This window comes from Haliotis asinina, chromosome 16, assembly GCF_037392515.1.
Source record: "Haliotis asinina isolate JCU_RB_2024 chromosome 16, JCU_Hal_asi_v2, whole genome shotgun sequence".
NCBI lineage: Eukaryota > Metazoa > Mollusca > Gastropoda > Lepetellida > Haliotidae > Haliotis > Haliotis asinina.
Window position 1 is genome coordinate 41,948,331 of NC_090295.1, and position 20,543 is coordinate 41,968,873.

A 20,543-nucleotide genomic window follows, 5' to 3' on the forward strand; every position below is an offset into this window, starting at 1 on the left:
AATGCAATGGCCAGTGGTGTCCACAGCGTGTTTGACGTTGACGCATATAGGTTTTCTGTCAGCTCTAGATCTTGTGTTCGGGAAGGCCATAACAAGACAATGACTATTGGCAACACAGAAGACGCGTAACGCGTGTTGTATGTGAAATATTGTTGTCGTGCTAGAACAACTACACCGTCAGGAAATAATCGGACGCATGTGACGTGTAAGGTTTTCGTTAATGTACTGATTTGCTGTCAAATTACCCTGAACCACCATTAATCACACCTTTATGTATTGGATGTAGCACCCAAGACCACGACACCTTTCTCCACCCATTTTGTCGACCTGTCGAATACAATCAGGGCCTAAAGGTCCATTCTCGCTGATGAAGAAGAGATCGTGATTCATCACTGAGCCAGGCTCACCTCCAGTTTCTAAGGTTCCAGACTGTACCGCAACACCGCAAGCGATTGCGCCGATAGACGTATCTCAAAACACGGGCGATAACTGGCCTTCCTTAGTGAATTCTCACAACAGATTCCGTAAAAGTTTGGTCGGAAATACTTCTGAAACCAGGGATTGGTTGTACAGTCTTCAAGGGTGTGACCTGACGATGACAAAACTGGGTGTAGCGGTCTTGGGCATGGGTGGTAACTCTTGGACAGCTGCTTCTCAGGCGACATTGGACGGAATTGGTCCAAAGGCGAGATATGGTGCTCTGAAGAACGTTGAAAAGTCGGACAACCCCAGACTACGACTCCCTACCATCAAAGGCGGCCTATGGCGATATGTCGATTGGTGGCACTCTCAGTCTTGGGATGGCTGTTTCCTCTTGTCCAGTCAAAAACGAATGACAAAATTAAACACGTATCTTCCTTGTACATATAGTTTACTTATCATGTTTTCTTGATGAGGCCTGGGCGAATATTTTATCAAACGTTTCTAAAATAAACAGGAAAGTTTTGGAAAGACATGCTATATCTGTGTTGCTGTTGCCTTAGCTACTGAGTCCAATATTCTCAAAATCCCCTGTGTGGCGGTCTGTAACTAATCGTGTCCTGATCGTACAATCCAGTGATCAACAGTATAAGCATCTATCTGCGGAATACGCATTCGGTATACAGTGGGGGACGCTATATGTCAGACTTGTCATCGAGCCTGACCACCCGATCCCATTAGTGACCTTTTACGACAGGCACAGTCTGGTGAAGATCTTTACGGGTCCTATAGATTCATATCTAAAGCGTTTCATTTTTAACCAGCCCATATATGTTAAGATATGAAGAAGAAAAGGAGATGCACGTCATCACAAATGATTACAGGTTGAGGTATTGACACACTTGAGGACCTGTACATCACAATATCCACATATCATATACTATATACGTTCCTATCTTTCGAAGTGATAAGCGAGCGAAGGCCACCTGCAAAATGTGAACATAGCCTCGGTGGAGTAGTCACTCTAATATGACCATGGAAATGAACTTCATCCTTGTGCTCCTCTCGGTTCTTGTGTCTTATGCCGCAACACAACCCCCGAATATTGTCTTCATAGTTGCAGATGATTTAGGTGAGAATATTTTTTCCCCTGAATTATGAAAGCAGTGCTAATCATTTTCTTTATGTACAATAATCAGGTAATGTCGGGTCATATGATATATTAAACAAACAGATAGATTTACGTGTTTCAGCCAATGGAGCATGTGATCAGGAAAGCTGTTATGTATTCCTCCTTGACGATTAACATACACAAGTAATAATTAGCAGGGATCTGTAAATAATCGAAGCTGGACAAGCTAATGCAGTGATCAACAGCATGAGCATCGATCTGCTCAACTGGGATACGATGAGATGTGCCTACCAAGTCAGCGATCCCGACCTTCTGATCCCATTAGTCGCCTCTTACAACATGCATACTATATTATTATTAGGTTACTGAAGATCAATTCTAATCCGGATCTTCAAAGGTCAAGTGATGATAATGACTAGCAGTGATTGTATGTTAAATATCAGTGACACTTATGTAACCACATAATTTCATGTTATTTTTATCACAATAAGGATGGTACGATGTTGGTTTCCGAAACCCAAACATGAAGACTCCTAACATCGACAAACTGGCAACAGAAGGGATCATCTTTGAGAGCGCATATGTCCAGCCGTACTGCAGCCCGTAAATATCCATTTATTTGGGTTTTGTTGTGTAAACAAAAATTTGAATATAATACAGTTGTGTTCAAACAAATTACACGCGTATAATGTAAGAAAATATGATCTTAAACTTATTAATTGTCAAAGGTCGATTATAGTATGGATTTGCAAGTGCTTAGTTAATGATACTATAACGGAATGATTGTTTAGACTGGAACATGTCCACTCTAGTCGTTCGTATGTGAAATACTGGATACATGATCGTCTTCCTCAAGTTCCTACGATACTTTACAGGTCTCGAACGGCGTTTATGAGTGGAATGTTTCCGTTCAAGGTGGGGATGCAGGTGAGTGAAAGGAAAATTGGCTTTTTATTCTTTTTTCGTTCTCTTTTTATGTCGCCTGTTTGCATTTTTTTATTTGTTTTTATTCAACATGTCTAAGATTAATTCACGTAAGCTTAACAAACGTCTTTTTGAAGCAGCGTGCGTTCTTTCAATAACCACAATCCAGAGACTGAAGAAGACAGAAGAAGCAGGTAAATGTGTCATATTTTTGTTTTTGTTCTTTTGTTGTTGGTGTTTGCTTTTGTTTGGTGGTGGTTGTGGTGTACAGTCTTTGATAAACTACGCCAACGGTGCATTGTCAGAGATATTACGGATATCCTACTGTATATAATTGTATTATGCTCATATCATCTAATCATATAGTGTAGAAATCTAACTTGTTTAGTTTACAATGCCTCGCGGCTTAGACACCTTCTTGAAAAAACATCAAAATCAAGAACGGGACCCCATGCACGTGTATGGGGCTACTGCGTTGTGCACGTGCATATCATGTGTTGTGTTTAGTGGTGGTAATAGAGGGAATTGGTGGTGCCTTCATACGATGTCTGCCCTGGAAACTTTTGTTACGTTTACACTTCTTATACAAGTTGAAAGTTAATTATCCCCCTTTTTAAGAGTATACTTATGCGTAGTGGATCAATCAATGTTAAACCATGGGCCGCTAACCCACACTTGTACTGAAATAGAGAAACGAGCAGAGTATCTTTAAAACAATAATAACGGACAATATAGATTTATGTGATGTTGTTTGGTTTCACGTTTCATGTAATGAAATGGTTTATATCTCACATTGCAGCACAAAGTTCTGATTGCTGGGCAGGCTGCTTGCGTACCTCTTAACTATACCTTCCTGCCACAAGAGTTGAAGAAACTCGGCTATGCTACACATATGGTCGGCAAGTATGTCCAGCAAAGTCATTATTGTACAGCCGTTTCTGTAGAGTAATGGCAGTGTGACTGGGAGAATGTGATAATGTTACATATATAATTCATCAAATCTCCTTTGGTTCATCTTTGTCTGAATGTGATCACGCAGGCTAACTGTCTGACACATTATGCATCTTTTCAACCGTTTCGTTTGTGGGTTAGATCTTGTGACTTTAGTCCAAGGACGACTCCAATATATTATCGGATTCGAAGCGGTTTCACAATGCTGGACCAAGCGACGTCCTCCAAAACATTTTATGATGTTTTCCAGATGGCACCTGGGCTTTTGCAAATGGGAGTGTACACCAACGTACCGAGGGTTCGATACTTTCTTCGGTTACTACAGTGCCGAGGAAGACTACTTCAATCACAGCAAGGGCAAGTAGACAACTACATGTAGCCTGTGTCCATTTACACCAATCACAATTTAGGAATCAGTAAGGATTATTTTCTCATGGTAGATCGCCTTGTGACTCATTTAGGCTACCTATCATTTATCTATAACAGTCTTAAAACCAGACGACGTGAACCTTTATCTAATCGCCATGTCAATACATGGAACTGGGGCAGTTAGTGAAGACGAGGAAATGTCCTAAACATATTTTGCATTCATTGATGTATTTTCAGGTGCCTATTTAGACTACCGAGATAACAAACTCCCCGCTTGGGATTACAGAGGAGAGTATTCAGCTGTGAGTAAAGTTTAAAAACAATAAAGCTAGGTAAATATTCGCCTTGTCAAAAGAGGCGACTAACGGGATCGGGTGGTCAGGCAGGCCAACTTGGTTGACACATATCAGAGGTTCTCAAGTGCGGACAGCGATGCTCATGCTGTTGATCACGGGACTGTCTGGGCCAGATTGGATTATAGCTGAAATATAAACCTTTCACTCACACTAGTCAGGGTCAGGGAGGAGTACAATGTTCACCAATGCAATTATCGTACTATTTCATAATAGGTTCATTTACCATTGGATTTGAAACAGCAGGAGCCTCGATGTTGATTTCGTCGCTTCTGACATTATCCCAGCAACATCATGGCGGTTGAGACTAGTACAGGCCTCCTCGTATGAACAAATACAGCTGTGTGTACCTTCTTGCCAATTCATAACTGGTTCTAGGATTTTGCGGGAGAAGCAGAAGGGAAACAGTTCTAGATGGAACAGTCTTTCTGTTTCAGTATACATTCGCCCAGAAAGCTGTTGACATCATCCATCAACACAATGTCTCCCAGCCTCTGTTTATGTATCTACCCTATCAGAATGTGCATGCTCCTATTGAGGTAAAATTGTATATTCGGTACTAATCAAAAGAATCATGGTAATTATAAAGGTTCATACTACTTCAGAGAGGAATGAAGAAATGCTGAGATGTGTAGTAATTTTCAGAAATGTAAGTGGTGATAAAACAACAAAATTTAATTAAACATGCCCAGTCAGTATAATGTATTTATCAGCTACATTTGAGTTCAGATAGTTAAAACTGCTTCAATGCCATTACGCCATTTTAAAAGTTGTAAAGTTAACCAGACACGTCTGCGATACTCCTGCACATTCATATTCTAATTCGCCAGTTCTGTTATATTCAGGTCCCTGAAAAGTACTTCAACATGTATCCTAATGTGATAAACGAAGGCCGTCGCACATATTCAGGTACTGTAGCTTTGGGCTGTTTTTCAAACTGTAATATCACGTATTCCATATTCAGACTCTGACTTGTATTGAATACCACAGAAGGCCTGAGACGATCTCCAGGCTGTAACCAACCAAATTAGGTTTTAAAATAGCATAGCTGCACTTGTTGCAGATAACCAGATACAACAATGAGTCTGAAATGTTGGAATAGACGTTTCATAATAAGAACATATTATCATGTAACAATTTGAATTCAGAATTTTAAGCTGATATTTTGTATCTTCAGGAATGGTGTCTGCCCTTGACGAGGCAGTTGGAAACGTAACGGAGGCACTTAAAGAGAGAGGATTGTTTGACAACACACTTATTCTGTTCACGGCCGATGTAAGGACAGTCATGTTTCTTTTTGATCCACCGCAATAATATCGAGTACATCCGTGGAAAAAGACATGGAAAATTATTTTCAGACATCTTTAAATCATTATTGATATCTTTAAATACAATGCAGATATCTTTAAAACAATTGAAGATATCTGTAATTGCTTAATAAATGTGAAAACGGTTTGCCATATGGGAGCACTGCCACCATATAGCTGGAATATTGCTGAGAGCAGTGTTTACAAAACTATAAACAACAACCGTGGAATGAAGGCCTAAATTTGGTCTCCCTATAATATAAAAGGCCTTCCCTATATACCACCTAACTGCACAGAAATATAAAGTTCCTACCCACCATGTTTATAAATATATAGTCAATAATATTGGTAATCCTGCCCGAACGGATATGATGCTGTGTTATTGACTGAAGAGGATATGCTGATCTCTCCAGAACGGAGGTCCTATCGGAAGCTATGCCAGCAACTGGCCTCTGAGAGGAGGGAAGCACACGATCTGGGAGGGGGGCACGAGGGGGACATCCTTCATGTACGGTGCTGGGCTGAAGAAAACAAAGACAACTTACAATGGGTTCGTTGACGTCATCAGTGTATTGCTGGATATATGTAGTAAGATTTTTTTTCAAGGGAATTAACTGGTTTTAGAAATTATATGCGTGCAAGATCTAGGCACTTTCTTACCACGGGTTCGAAGACACCATCAAAGTTCTGTATAAGTGAAATGTTATTACTTTAAAAGAGATCCGCATGTAGGAGGTACTATGTTAACGAGAATGGAAAGGATACAAGATACAAACTCTGAAGTAATCACATTCTGTTACAGAATGATGCATGCTGTAGATTGGAAGCCCACCTTGGTGTCAGCAGCTGGTGGATCCCCTGGTAATCTGGACATCTTCCTTAGTTCGTAGTTTACCGTTCCATTGTAGAATAATTCTCCCATGCATTTTCACTTGGGTCAAGACAGCTTCCCACAGCAATACCTGTGTCAGCCGCACGCTGGTACACTGCTATACAGGCGTTCACAATAACGTGAAAAATTGTCATCAATGTGTTTGATAGTCCTTGCATAGCAATACAGTAAGCATAATGACTTTACGTAATCACTTCGTTGGAAATGTATAAAATATATCAGATTATTACTCGCCCGTGGAAGATACTGCAGTGAAATATTTTACGGCGATATTATACTAGTGTAATACCGCTTGACGTATGACGTCAAAATGGTTCAAAGTTGTGACGTCACAATGCTAATGCCGATGTCGCAATTTTACTAGCCCTTGCTTGACTCGCGGAAAGCTGAGAGTGATCACACTGTGGGGAATTTCACGGCAGTTTCTGACAATTTACGCTGGCGAGTAATAAACAGAATACTAAACTGGCTTCCGTGAAATATCATTTTTATTAAACTCGTTCAAGATTTAGTATCAATAACTCGTTTAATAAAAATGGTATTACACGGAAGGTCGTTTAGTATCCTCTATTTCTTCTATGGGGAAGGATAAAGGGGAGCAGTAACATAGTGCCAGATGATGACAAAGTGTTTAAACGATGGTTAACTATTTACTGTTAAAAGGGTCAGTGCCAACTCAATCCACCCCATGTTACAGAGACGTCTATCGATGGTATAAGCCACTGGGAAGCCATTAGGAATGGACTCCCGTCGTCCCGGACCGAGTTCATATACAATCTTGACGACTTTGAACCTGCAACGGAAGGACATGCAGGAATAAGGTTTCGGGTTTCATTTTCAATGTTCCTAGACATCAGCCAATAGCCAAATAAACATCAACACAAGCAACGAACGATAACAGTACTTAGATATTTGTCTGTTACAGCAGAGTACGATGTAGGACTGCGATGTAGGCGAGATTGGCTTCACCGTCTGAATTAATTACAAAGTATTTCTAACAGAGCTTCATACCGATCAATTGTAATTAGTGCGCAGTAGATCAGAAAACTAAAGTCTGTTATTCACAGGGTTGGAGACTACAAGCTGATAATGGGCTACCCTGGAGGACCTGATGGTTGGCACAGGCCAATGAACAGGACGGAGAAGGACGTTTATGAGGAGGCTGTATATTTTAAAGGCGATAGTCCCGCGCAGCTCTACAATATACGTGGTATGTACACAGAATATTAGAATATATTAATACCTGTTTTATGTGGGTGTTGTTGGGGTTTTTTGTTTGTTTGTTTTTCGTTTTTGCTTTTTCTGTTTCATTTTGGTTTTTTGTTGTTGTTTTGGGGGTTTTTTTTTGGGGGGGGTGTTGTTTTTTTGGTTTTTTAATTGGGGGGGGGGGCTGGGGGCTGTTTGCGTTTGTTTTTTCGGGAGTGGGGGGGGGTTGGATTATCCTTTTTCAGCTATTTTGCGTTTGATTCGGGAAATCAATAAATCATCCTTCTTCAAGGCAATATATACACAATTACGTCAATCTTTTCATAGACAGTCCTGTTTGTCATTTCTCATCAACAGAGGATCCTACTGAGCATCACGACCTGGCAGCACAGATGCCGGACATTGTTGACAAACTAAGAGCCCGGATTGAGGACTACCGGAAGCAGATGGTCCCCGCCCTTTACCCTCCAAATGATCCTGCAAGTAACCCGAAAAACTTCGGGAACGCCTGGAGCCCTGGCTGGTGTTGACCTTTGATGTATTTTTATCAAATACTATTTCATTGGCGTAATCGGTAACAATGACTTCATATCTATTTTATTCTGTTCTTATAATACGTAACAGTGTTTGATTGTTCTCTTTATGTTTGTTATATACTGAACAGCAGAAGAAACGCAACGGTGTTTTGTTTTTAAGTAGAAGACATAAACATGAACGCTTAATTTTATATTTCATTTTTTTTATTTTCTTTGTTGTTCAGTATGCATGACAAATAAAAGTATATAAGTTGACGCTTAGTGTGTATTTTTGCTTTGAACTTGTATTCCATTAGATAAACGGTCATATGATGCCCATTTGTTTGAGTACTCTGGGAAATACACACGTGTGTTCCTGCCATTTATGACATTGGGGGGTTGAATATTGACAGGAACGGCTAACAATATGGCAGTACAAAACAGATCTGAAAAAAAAATTGGTTTCAGCACGTAGTGTCGATGTAAATCTGGAGGAATCCCAAATCTGAATCAAGAAGTGCTTTGACCTTTTGATCTAACGATGATTGCACAATGGCATTTAGAAAGTTATCGAATGTAACACATGCAAGGTGTTTGACCCTGTTGGTGCGGGTTCTAAATCTGGATAAGACTCAACTAAAAAGTACTAGAATTTGTACTTTGATCTGAAAGTATAATCACAAATATGACATAGGTTACATTTGACCACTTTCTGATTGGTTTCGGCCGTGGGAGCCGTGAAATTTTACACTTATGAAAGGGGTACACATTTTTGTGGACGTCACGGTGGATGAGCGGATGAGGTGGCTGACTTTGTGTGCTGACTCTGATAGTGCGGGTTCGACTTCTGGATGGGACTCAACTAAGAAGTACTAGAATTTATACTTTGACAAGCTAATCCCAAATATGACGTATGTTACCTCTGTTCTAAGGTAATTGTGAATTGCAAATATATCTGTGATTTATGCCACATGGCTAGCTTCTGACTACATAAACAGCACTGACCAGCTGATCATTATGTCAAATTATTATTTTGACTTTATTTGTCACGAAGGATATATGTGATCTGAGATCCTCGCTCTCAACCTGATGCTTTATTATTATCATTGACCCCTTCAACATTATCCTTTTAAATGATTCTAGTGAACGTAACCGTTACTCTTATATCGCTGTGGCATTCCTTTTTAATTGTTCTTAATGAAATCAGGCTACAAATGCTCCTGCTGACGAAGATTCACCCAAATGCAAAACCATATTTGAGTGGCGATAGCACGTTGCGGGAAATTGTTTTTCAATCCTAGTTTACAAAGATCAGTCAAAATCTATAGATCAATGTCTGAGTGTGGATGCCAACAAAGCCACATAGGTCAATGGAGATCTGCCATAGCATATTGGATTATATACTGTATTCACCTATGTATCTCTGTAAGTAATCCTTGCGAAAGAATGCACATGTCATATTTTCGTTATCAAACTGGCATGGAATGTATGTCGGTCGCTGTTGCCAGTTTTCCTTATCTGATAGGAATGTATGTCACATTCTTTGCATAGACATCGGTTTCTCAAAATCTAAGCAAACACACTAAAATGTCCGAGCAAATGTGGTTATTTCAAATACCTGGGCAAGTAGGTCAAGGCAGATTTATCGATATATCTTATCAGCCCAGTTAAGGACACGGAAAAGCCGAGATATTAGCAAAAGTCTCCTTTGTGATTAAGCAGCTAACCTGATGTGAGTTTGACAGTTCCTTGTTCTGCACACGTGTTTTTTTTATCACAGTCACCATCTTAAGACAAATTATGAAAATACACATGTATCATCCAGGTTTTCTTCATTGCAAGACATGTTTGAATTTGTGATAAAGAATTTGACGCCATTTTGACAAAACATAATGGGACTCTTTTATGCAATCTTTACACAAGACATGAAGAGGCCGGATAATCGCCCGCCAAATTCAAACATGTGCAGTGAATACGTGACCGTTTTCTGTTTTGAATTTTAATTATCTCCTTAGTGATTGAAGAGCAATACCACATACGTACCTGCGCAATCACATCAAACAATGATAAATGAAACAAATACATAGATTGCATGAATGATCTACAACAAAAAGTGCATTTGTGTTCTTAGAAGAAGAATTGTAAATATGTCTGTTATATTGGCACGTTAGATGCCAGTGATGTGGCTGTGATGAGTTGTTGCTCTTTAATATTTTTTAATTATCTATTTTTTATTTATTTATTTTTTAAATTGTGAAAGACAAACTGGTGTGTTTTCCAGCGATGCGAGGCGTCGTCTCAGTCTTATTTATGGGAATGTTCAAGTGTAATTCCTACTTGACGAAATGAATTAGTGCTGAGACTGTGACCTTGACGTGCATTGTTATCTGCCTGTCGGTTGAATGAATGCGACATGACATCACGAGGTGATGCAAGCTCAGAGCTATGAAAGAGTTGAAGAGTTGACCAGGCATTAAACATTCCATCTGTATCTTTTATCACATGCACAGCAGAGAGGTCAAGGACCATGAGCCTGTCAACCCGTGAGGTCCACTGTTGGTAATCTGTAACAATAATGATATCATGTCTGCATTAGGTTGTATAGGTGAGTTGCATTTTGATGCACAACGAAAATCCCATATGAATAGATTCAACTGGATCATTAGATATATAATGACATATAATTGCCCCTTGATCTTATCTACGCGTAGACCCGTGAAGGTCCCGGGGTAGAATAGGCCTTCAGCAACCCATGCTTGCCATAAAAGGGCGACTCTGCTTGTCGTAAGAGGCGACTATCGGGATCGGATGGTCAGGCTCGCTGACTTGGTTGACACATGTCATCGGTTCCCAATTGCGCAGATCGATGCTCATGTTGTTGATCGCTGGATTGCCTGGTCCAGACTCGATTATTTACAGACCGCCGGCATAGAGCTGGAATATTGCTGAGTGCGGCGTAAAACTAAACTGACTCACTCACACTATTTATGCGTAATTTCCGTTTTATAGACTGAATCTATCATTGGTGAAAACGCCGAGAACTATAGTCACCATCATCACGTCATAGTCACCATGATTCATGTTTACCTGCCCTGTACGTGTCTCTTCTGTTGATGCGATGCATCATTTACATATCTCACACACGTATTCCAGGGGTGTGTTCAGGTGTATTGGTTTTCGTCCTCTTCAAATGTTTTCTCTTCATATAATGTTTCACAAGGCAACCCTATCAATGCAAACACGTACCACGTCTTCTATTGTTACAACCTTTAGATAAATAGCGTAGTGATGGATTAGGAGCATTAACTCTGTGTATTTCACAGATGTTAAATAACCCGTAGTGCCCACACAATACGGACCCGTGACTTCCACATGCAAACTATCTGAATCTTAAATCATGAAATAAGACTACGAACGATCTAACTGATAGTGTCTATATGAACATGGCGCATAAATGAAGCAGCTTTGTTCCATGTACGACATAGCCTCGTACAATCGATACACCTATAACAAGCACATATTTCAAGAAACCTTAGGGTAGGATGAGATATCTATATAGCGCACACATGAACGCAACTACTACCTGCGCAAGGCGCAGGGAATCTTTTTCCTTCGGTGACTATACGTCAGTCTCAACTCCCCGGGGTGTATACAACCCTTGCAGCCAGCATCAAGCTATTACAGCTTTCGCATCCTAACGAGTACCCATTCACAGCTGTGTTGGCTGGGACACATAGTCACAGTACAGTGGAAGCTGTATTACTCGGACCCTAAGTAACTTGGTTTTCTATATAATTCTGACTGACTCGTTGGTCCCGACCGAACTATCATTACATATAGGCTAACTAATTCGGACTTCGTGTAACTCGGATTTCGGACTGAAATCTCCCCCCTTCAAGGTAATTTACAATGAAAATATCGCTAATTAACTCGGACTGACTTCCTCCATGACTTACTGCACGTCACCGTATCAGCAACTAAGTGTATGCACTTATTCATATGGCAACCATCTGGTCATATACCAAAGTATTCGAATTTGTTGGTTCTTTGGTAGACACCAGGTGAGGAATTCGCCTTTGACCGCAATCTGGACGAGACAAGGTTATCGCTGTTACGTTTAGAAGACTTTCGAGTCATAGCAGTTCAAGGGACGGTGTTTTAGTACAGATAAGAAATCACCGTCATGTTCATCCAGGTAACATGTGTTCAGGTATGACGAAGCTGAAAAAGAGTCAGCTGCACGTCCTCACAAAGTGCAAGAGATTGAATCCTTTTCCCACATGGCTAAAGTTTGTCTTGTTATATGTTATTTAATATTTATAGAGACAAGCATTAACGTGTGAACGGTCAGTCTGCATTTCTTCAGATCGAATGGGAAATGAAATATGCATGTCATGAATATTCTTTAACATATTGTCATGACAGATACATTTGATATCTCCAAGCAGGTACCAAAAGTACGACACTGCCAATGGTCTCTAGCATGGTGATCTACCTTCAGTTGTTGGTGATCTAGAGCCCACGTGTACATTGTATTGTTGCATGTTTATTTATTTTTATTATAAATTGCTAGTTTTAGGTTTTTATCCGTGATAGCCCTGTTACCTTATTGTTCTTTGTGTGCATTTACAACTCTCCTAGTTATGATAATGGCTGAAATTAGGAAGATGTGACTTTAAATTTTAACTCACTCACTTCATTTTGTAACTCATGGCATGAACTACATGGAATCAAACTCTAGAAACAAGTTGCTCGTGTATAATACCGACTACAAAATGTGGAGATAGCGATGCCACAATCACATGTATGAAAAAGGAAGACTGAGTGAGATTATGTGTTATTGCTCAGAAAATATCCACAATACCCAACATATAAGCGTTATTATTCTCTAAACCTGTTACAATAGTCTTTATAAGCTCGCATATTATGAAGAAAAACTGACAACTGGATGTGATCTTAAACCTTACCAATTCAGGTTCACGATCAATGACATATGAACAGTTCAAACGCGCTTGACTATGAATAACATCATTTGAAATATAGAAAATCTATTTAAAGGCTGGGGAAATATCAGCTGAAATGAACACTTCGAATTGTTAGCATTGCGATAAGACATTGACTGCCACTCATCACGTTAGTACGCACATATCATATGCATGTATATCTATCTTTGTGATAAGCAGGCGAAGGCCATCTTACGAATTTAACCACAGCCCCTGTGGTGCATTCATTTATCTGTGACCGTCGTGATGGAGAAGTTCATCCTTGTGTTCCTCGCGATCATTATATCTTGTGTGGCAACACAACCCCCTAACATTGTCTTCATTGTTGCAGATGATTTAGGTGAGTAGATATATTTTGTGGACAAAGTGCCTGCCCACACCTTTTCGTTTTTACGGTGATGTGAGTGAGTGAGTTTAATTGTACGCCGCACTCAGCAATATTCCAGCTATATGGCGGCGGTCTGTAAATGATCGAGCCTGGACCAGACAATCCAGTGACAAACAACATGAGCATCGATCTAGGCCATTGGGAGCCGGTGACATGTGCCAATAAAGTCAGGGAGACTGACCACCCGATCCCGTTAGTCGCCTGTTAAGACATTCATAGTCGCCTTTTATTACAAGCATGGGTTACTGAAGGTCTATTCTACCCCGGGTGGACCCTCACGGGTATTATTGTGATGTCATATGACAGGCATAGATATATGCATCAGCAGTTTCAGTTTCTCAAGCTCTCAGCACACCAAGAGATTTGATATACAAATGTATGTCGTATTTAATATTCATATCATAACAATAAACAGTATAAATGTGAACGCACGGTCTTAGGTATATGTACCAATAAAGAGATTTTTTCACTTGACAGATTATGTACACTGTTGCATTTGTTTTACGTGTTTATAGCTGCGGGGTGTGAAATCTCATTTGGGGTGTGTGTTATTAAGCATCATGTTACTTTCCATCACAATAAGGATGGAACGATGTGGGCTTCCGAAATCCAAACATGAAGACTCCCAACATCGACAAACTGGCAACAGAGGGCATCATCTTTGAGAGTGCATATGTCCAGCCGTATTGCAGCCCGTAAATATCTTTTCGCAGTCCTTAAACCTGTATATCCTAGCTAGAGAATTCCAATTACATGTCATCAAAACATCACATGTTAATGTGTGCGTTAAATATGAATTTAGAAGCATTATATGACACGATTATTGAGCTGACATTGTAAATATCATGTCCACTGTGGACATTTGTATTTGTAATGTTAGATACGGCCTTCATGGAATATGGAGATGAGATCATAAAGGAAATGCCTACTGTGATTTTCACTATGTTTAATGTTAGATATATAATGGTTCTCCTCAGTCGCTTATGATTGTTCACAGGTCTCGAACGGCCTTCATGAGTGGAATGTTTCCATTCAAGGTGGGCATGCAGGTGAGTGAAAGGAGATGTTCCTCCTGTCTCATGTAAGTTACTTCACTTACTAGTGATGACAGAACATGTTTTAACTGATATCAAACGCGTTATCAAGGATGCCAAATGTTTACTAACGTTTGGCTACAGTTTGTGTATGGATAGGGATGTGTTTTTTGCAATGCTTTCTGATTTATATGTTATATGTTGTGGGTTTCTTATGTTTGAGCTGTGTATTTTGATTGAGTTTGAATATTTTTATATAATATGGAATGAAAAGGTCTTGCTTTGCATGACAGCACAAAGTTCTGAGCGATAACCAGGATGTCTGTGTGCCTCTCAACTATACTTTCCTGCCACAAGAGTTGAAGAAACTCGGCTACGCTACGCACATGATCGGGAAGTATGTCGGTACAGCTATTTGGTGTGTGTGGGGTGTGCTTGAGGTTGGGGTGGGGGTTGGGGGGTGGGGTGGGGGAGGGTTAGTTTGATATTGTTATTCTGGTTGTCACCAGATTTTACAATTTTCTCCTGTGACGTAATCAGTATAGGTAGACAGCTGGTCATGTTAGATGTGAATCGTGGATGCCAAACACTTCAGAGACATGGATCTGAATGTGGACTGTGGTCAGCCTAAAACAGGTAATCATGTTATGAGCATAAACATCGATCTATTTGATGCACTGACCAACCAAGTCAGCGAGCCTGACCCCGTTACCTGTCTCTTACGACAAGCATGGTTTCCTAAAGACTAGTAATAACTCGGATCTTCACGGGTCTAATGTCTTGAAAGAACTATCTTAACTGATATAGTTTCACAATACTGCACCACGCAATACCCGTCTACCATTTTTTTTTCCAGATGGCACCTGGGTTTCTGTAAATGGGAATGCACACCAACGTACCGCGGGTTTGATACTTTCTTTGGCTACTACAGTGCAGCTGAGGACTACTTCAACCATACCATGGGCATGTATACAAATACTAACAAAGGGCTATCAAAGCCAGTCAAAATAAAAAATGGTTTCGAATACTTTCTACATCTAATCTGCACATTGAACTATGCCAACTGGAAGAGTTGGAAAATATGCAGTGCCACAGGTCATCATTCTCACGCAGACAAGAATAAATTCAGTTTAGATATGGAACAAGTATGTCATCTGCAGAATCGACGTCGGTAAGATAAAATATTAAGAAAGTGAACTAATACGAACGTAGCAATGTAGTTTTTTTATAATTCTCTGTCGTTGATATCGTTCCCGATAGGTGCTGGTTGCATTTGCCCTAAAAATACATTTGCCCTAAAAATACATTTGCCCTAAAAATACATGTGCCCTAAAAATACATACGAATATCTACTAACAATGGATTCTTTAATACACAAGGCAATCTGAAAGATTATTCTTATTACTGTTCAGCGTGTTTCTTTGAACTGAAAATCTATGCCTGAGTACAGCTAATTCTATGTGAGTGTGATCAAATATTCAACATGTTTCATTGCTATATGACTGGCTTGCAATGTTAACGAGCTGGCCTGCTTCCTCTTATGCAGGTAACATGAATGTGTTTAACTTTTGAATGAGTGCAAGACAGTTTTAAAACGAATGAAGAAAACATGTGATCTATTGATCACAGTGATCAGTGTTTACTTATTTGTTTACAGGTGCCTATTTGGACTACCGAGATAACAAACTTCCCGCTTGGGATTACAGGGGAGAGTATTCAGCTGTGAGTACAATGGAAACAAGTGACTAAACCAGTTAGATATGTCAATATTGAACGGTTATGTCAATGATCATTTCGACATACTAGTAATCTGCGAATGTTATTTGATATCTGTGTTGAACGTTTGGTTTCTTGAACAAGAGACATCTGCGCAAAATTTGAGACATCGTATATGCAGATTCCCCGATATATGACACCACTATCCAAAACCATGTAACAACTGGGATACTTGGGAATAATCTGTCTCATCTGGCAATCAGTCAAATTTCTAGTGCTGTTTGGAGTTTTGTTCAACCCGGGAGTCGAACATAGTTTCAAATCGTTATGAGACTGATTTGCATTCAAATTTGTCTGCAGTGTTGACAAATTGGATTAGAAAGTCGGACTGACGGGACTCTCAGTATCATTGGTATCATATTACAAAGTACTAACTTGCCTTTCCTAGATACGAATGGGTGGATGGATGATGGATGGATGGAATCTCCTTATCGCTCCCCACACAGAATGCAAAACATAAGTAATCCAATCATTTGTATTTTGGGGCTGTTGAGGGTAAGGAAGAGAGAAAAATAATCATTGCACTAGATGTACTCATTCTATCTTTCTGTTTCAGTATACATTCGCCCAGAAAGCTATTGACATTATCAACAAACACAATGCATCCCAGCCTCTGTTTATGTACCTGCCCTATCAGAACGTACATGCCCCTATTGAGGTAAAGCAGTCTTTCACCTTTCCTTCTTTGCATGCAGTCTGACTGACTAAAGCTGCAGTCTAGCATTGAAGTGTTAGGACATAAAATCTATAATTGATTGGTCAAAGCCAAATAGTACAACATACTTGCAGGAATTTCACTGAAAACATGTTTGCAAAGAACATCATAAAAAATTAAGTTGTTTCATTTTTCAAGGAAAGAGCTGCAAAATATCATTAAACGCGTCAGCTTCTTCATAAATTCTTTACGATACATATTCTTATTGACTGATCATTCAATATTCAGGTCCCCGAAAAGTACTACAACATGTACCCTAACGTGGTAAACGAAGGCCGCAGGATATATTCAGGTAATCCCAACTTCTTCAAACTGTAATTACTCCTACATTTCTCTGCCTGTTCGCTATTCCAACTCCTAAGCTTTGTGAACGAATGGTACTTGTTGAAAGCAGTGTGCCCCTCTGCTTTAAGGAGGGAAAATATCGACATATCGGCATGGAGTTCATCACCCAATCAAGCAATGTCCCTACCGGACCAGTACTACCAGACATGTTCATCCATTTGACATTTTTAAGCAATCTTGAATGTGAATTTCGTCTCACTGAAGAAAATCATGATGAAATTTAGAAACCCTTTCTTACTGTTACCCTCACGTTGAAATGACGATTGAGTTACATGTGTGGTCTGTCTTACACGTATGGCACTTGAGGATTTGGGGGGAAAAAAGCTCCAAGGAAGGTTCACGATTTTGCGATATTGGATAATTGAGCTAAGCATCAGAATCACAATGAACAAAGTAACGGTACAACAACAAGTAAGACTTCATTTGTAGATCATTATAATGAATATGACAGATGATATATTATGTGTACTTACTGTATACTTTCAGCGATCAAAGCACTGACGAATATATTATCTCATACACAGATGTTTGGGCATCGATTTACTCATGACCATATGTTTTCTTTCTAGGAATGGTATCTGCCCTCGATGAAGCAGTTGGGAACGTAACACGTGCTCTCAAGGAGAAGGGGTTGTTTGAAAACACACTCATTCTGTTTACAGCTGATGTAAGGAAACAACAACTATGAAAGCAGTGATTTACAGTTATGTCTAAATCTATATATGCTTAAGTCTAAAAAGGCTATGAATGGGTCGCATGTGAGTACATCGTCAACCATACAAATACCCGAAGGAATTGGTTTTGTGTCAATGAAGATCTTTTTTTTCAGAAATCACCTCAGTATACAGTGGAACTGTAAGAGCAGTACTAAACTGAATGTGGAGTTTCATACCATTTCAGAATGGAGGTCCTGTGCGAGATTATGCAAACAACTGGCCCTTGAGAGGAGGGAAGCACACAATCTGGGAGGGGGGCACGAGGGGGACATCCTTCATGTATGGAGCCGGTCTGAAGAAAACCAGGATAACTTATAACGGGTTTGTAGATGCCATCAGTACAATGCTCGACATCTTTGAGAAAAATGTCACTGTAAAAATTAATCATTCGAGATTGATTACTCCTGTCTAGATGTCACAGAATATACATTTATAAAAATCTTAGGTCCGGTAATCATATTTCAGACTGCTGCATGCCGTGGACTGGAAGCCTACATTGGTGTCAGCAGCTGGCGGGACTCCTGGTAATGATGACTTGCTTTTATTGCTTGTGTGTGGAAGAACGTGCACATCAATCAAATCATTCCTGACACTTCATCCTTAATCATCACCTTTTACATCAAGCGTAAATTGCTGAAAGTCAGTTCTGGCCTTGAATTCCGGCTTATATAGTCAGTTTCAGTCTGGAACTGTATATGTTAATAACAGGACGCACGTGTACTTTCGTCATAGTCCCTCAGGCATCCACGATATACAGTGTTGCAACAATGTCACTTACAGCTTGCATTTTCGAGTTTAACTCAGTCTCACATTTGCCAAAAACATTTGATTTCATTTACTACAGTGAATAAGCCATGTACAGCAGTACGTTCGTGATAAACATACAACACATGTACACTTGTCCATATCACAATACATTGCATTTGCGTCTGGAAATGGTGATTATATTTCCCCGAGAATACGAAACTGTGTGAACTGAGTCGACGAAAAGAGAATGTCACATAATCCATTAAAGTTTACTGATAAAGGAGATTATGTTAACCTCAACTCAATCCAACCTGTTGCAGAGACATCGATCGATGGTATTAGCCACTGGGAATCTATCAGGAATGGCAATCAATGGTCCTCTCACAGGACCGAGTTCATATACAACCTTGACGATTTTGAACCTGCTCTTGAAGGACATGCTGCAATAAGGTTAATACTTTCAGATATTACATTTCAGAAACTGCAGAAGTTTAAATTTCAACACTCGTAACGGACACGCGAGAGACGTACCAATCTGTATCGATCCATTCCATGCGAAGTATTCGGGAGCAAGACATTGACACGGAAATGCACAATCATCATGTCTTTTCCAACATGCCATAAATATTCAACAGTAAAATCAAGAAGCGAAGTGATCTTCTGTGGTCTTCTTTGTTCAAAGGGTTGGAGATTACAAGCTGATATTGGGCTATCCAGGAACACCCGATGGCTGGCACCAGCCTATGAACAAGACACAGGATTACATTTATGATTCCTTCATCTACTTTAAAGGCGATAACCCAGCGCGTCTGTTCAACGTACGATGTAAGTGCAGAAGGAAATGCCTGCCTATACTTTATGCTTGTTACTGGTAAGGTTGTAATGACGATTCACCATGCTCAATATACATAAGAAAATGTTATCATTTAAATACTTTCATCTGTGTGCACTGTTTCCCTCCAAGTACATATGTTGTCTCTCATCAACATCCCCTTGTTCATTTGCAGCGGATCCCACTGAGCGTTACGACGTGGCACCAGTGAAGCCGGAAATTGTTGACCAACTAAGAGCAAGGATTGAGGACTACCGGAAGCAGATGGTCCCCGCCCTCTACCCACCTCCTGATCCTGCATCTCACCCTACAAACTTTGGAAATGTCTGGAGTCCCGGATGGTGTTGACCTTCGATGTCTATTTTTCAAATACACTTCAGCAATGATAAACTCTAAATGACTGATTTTTTCTGTAAGCATTACTTTATGACGTTTTTTCGGATGCAGTAATATGGAACAGTTTATATTGATATCTGATTAAAACAAGTTGATGTCAGTTCCTCTTGTGTGTTTGTTTCACTGAAACAATGGCCCAGTATTAAGAGCCACTTGGAACCTTAGGTGTGATGTACGGAGTCATTTGGTAAGGTAAATTTTGACAGGCTCTCGTGTGGCGAAGGTACGTTGCTTCGTGCCAAATCACACCATCATGATACGCAATAGGGCAAATCAGTCTTGACATGTTGGATTGAACGTGTATTTTCAGTGTGTGAAACCCATTTAAGATGTTCATCGAGGTGACGAAATACTCACTCCACATGATTCCGACTTGAATCAATGTATTCACTCTCCATTTATGAGATCCACAAGGAATTTATTGTGACACTCTTCATTACTACGTACAACTGATCTCGCAGCTGCCGCTCTTCCCTGCACTTCCGTCACGATATGGCAACAAACACGTTACTCACTCACTCA

At 40.0% G+C, this 20,543-nt stretch overlaps 2 protein-coding genes across 2 annotated transcripts; both read left to right on the top strand.

Annotated features, from left to right (window-relative positions):
- Positions 1-1,449: 1,449 nt before the first annotated feature.
- Positions 1,450-8,084, top strand: LOC137267553 (arylsulfatase B-like). Its single transcript, XM_067802029.1, has 14 exons — positions 1,450-1,552; positions 2,044-2,155; positions 2,428-2,479; positions 3,276-3,379; positions 3,678-3,784; positions 4,034-4,098; positions 4,587-4,688; positions 4,995-5,058; positions 5,327-5,424; positions 5,870-6,006; positions 6,259-6,317; positions 7,046-7,169; positions 7,416-7,558; positions 7,912-8,084. Exons 1-14 carry the CDS (start codon positions 1,450-1,452, stop codon positions 8,082-8,084), a joined length of 1,443 nt encoding a protein of 480 aa, XP_067658130.1.
- Positions 8,085-13,246: 5,162 nt separating this feature from the next.
- On the top strand, positions 13,247-20,121 carry LOC137267550 (arylsulfatase B-like). Its single transcript, XM_067802027.1, has 14 exons — positions 13,247-13,412; positions 14,044-14,155; positions 14,458-14,509; positions 14,788-14,891; positions 15,351-15,457; positions 16,152-16,216; positions 16,827-16,928; positions 17,214-17,277; positions 17,900-17,997; positions 18,231-18,367; positions 18,512-18,570; positions 19,114-19,243; positions 19,476-19,618; positions 19,801-20,121. The coding sequence occupies exons 1-14, from the start codon at positions 13,319-13,321 to the stop codon at positions 19,971-19,973; spliced, it is 1,440 nt and encodes a 479-aa protein (XP_067658128.1). The 5' UTR covers positions 13,247-13,318; the 3' UTR covers positions 19,974-20,121.
- Positions 20,122-20,543: the final 422 nt, after the last annotated feature.

Bases quoted from the DNA above. Each gene is read 5' to 3' on its own strand.
- LOC137267553 (XM_067802029.1), top strand. From the start codon at position 1,450: ATGACCATGGAAATGAACTTCATCCTTGTGCTCCTCTCGGTTCTTGTG. The intron at 6,007-6,258 runs GTTCGTTGACGT...ATTCTGTTACAG, and splicing joins ACAAAGACAACTTACAATGG to AATGATGCATGCTGTAGATT. The intron at 7,559-7,911 runs GTATGTACACAG...TCTCATCAACAG, and splicing joins GCAGCTCTACAATATACGTG to AGGATCCTACTGAGCATCAC.
- LOC137267550 (XM_067802027.1), top strand. From the start codon at position 13,319: ATGGAGAAGTTCATCCTTGTGTTCCTCGCGATCATTATATCTTGTGTG. The intron at 18,571-19,113 runs GTAATGATGACT...AACCTGTTGCAG, and splicing joins AGCAGCTGGCGGGACTCCTG to AGACATCGATCGATGGTATT. The intron at 19,619-19,800 runs GTAAGTGCAGAA...GTTCATTTGCAG, and splicing joins GCGTCTGTTCAACGTACGAT to CGGATCCCACTGAGCGTTAC.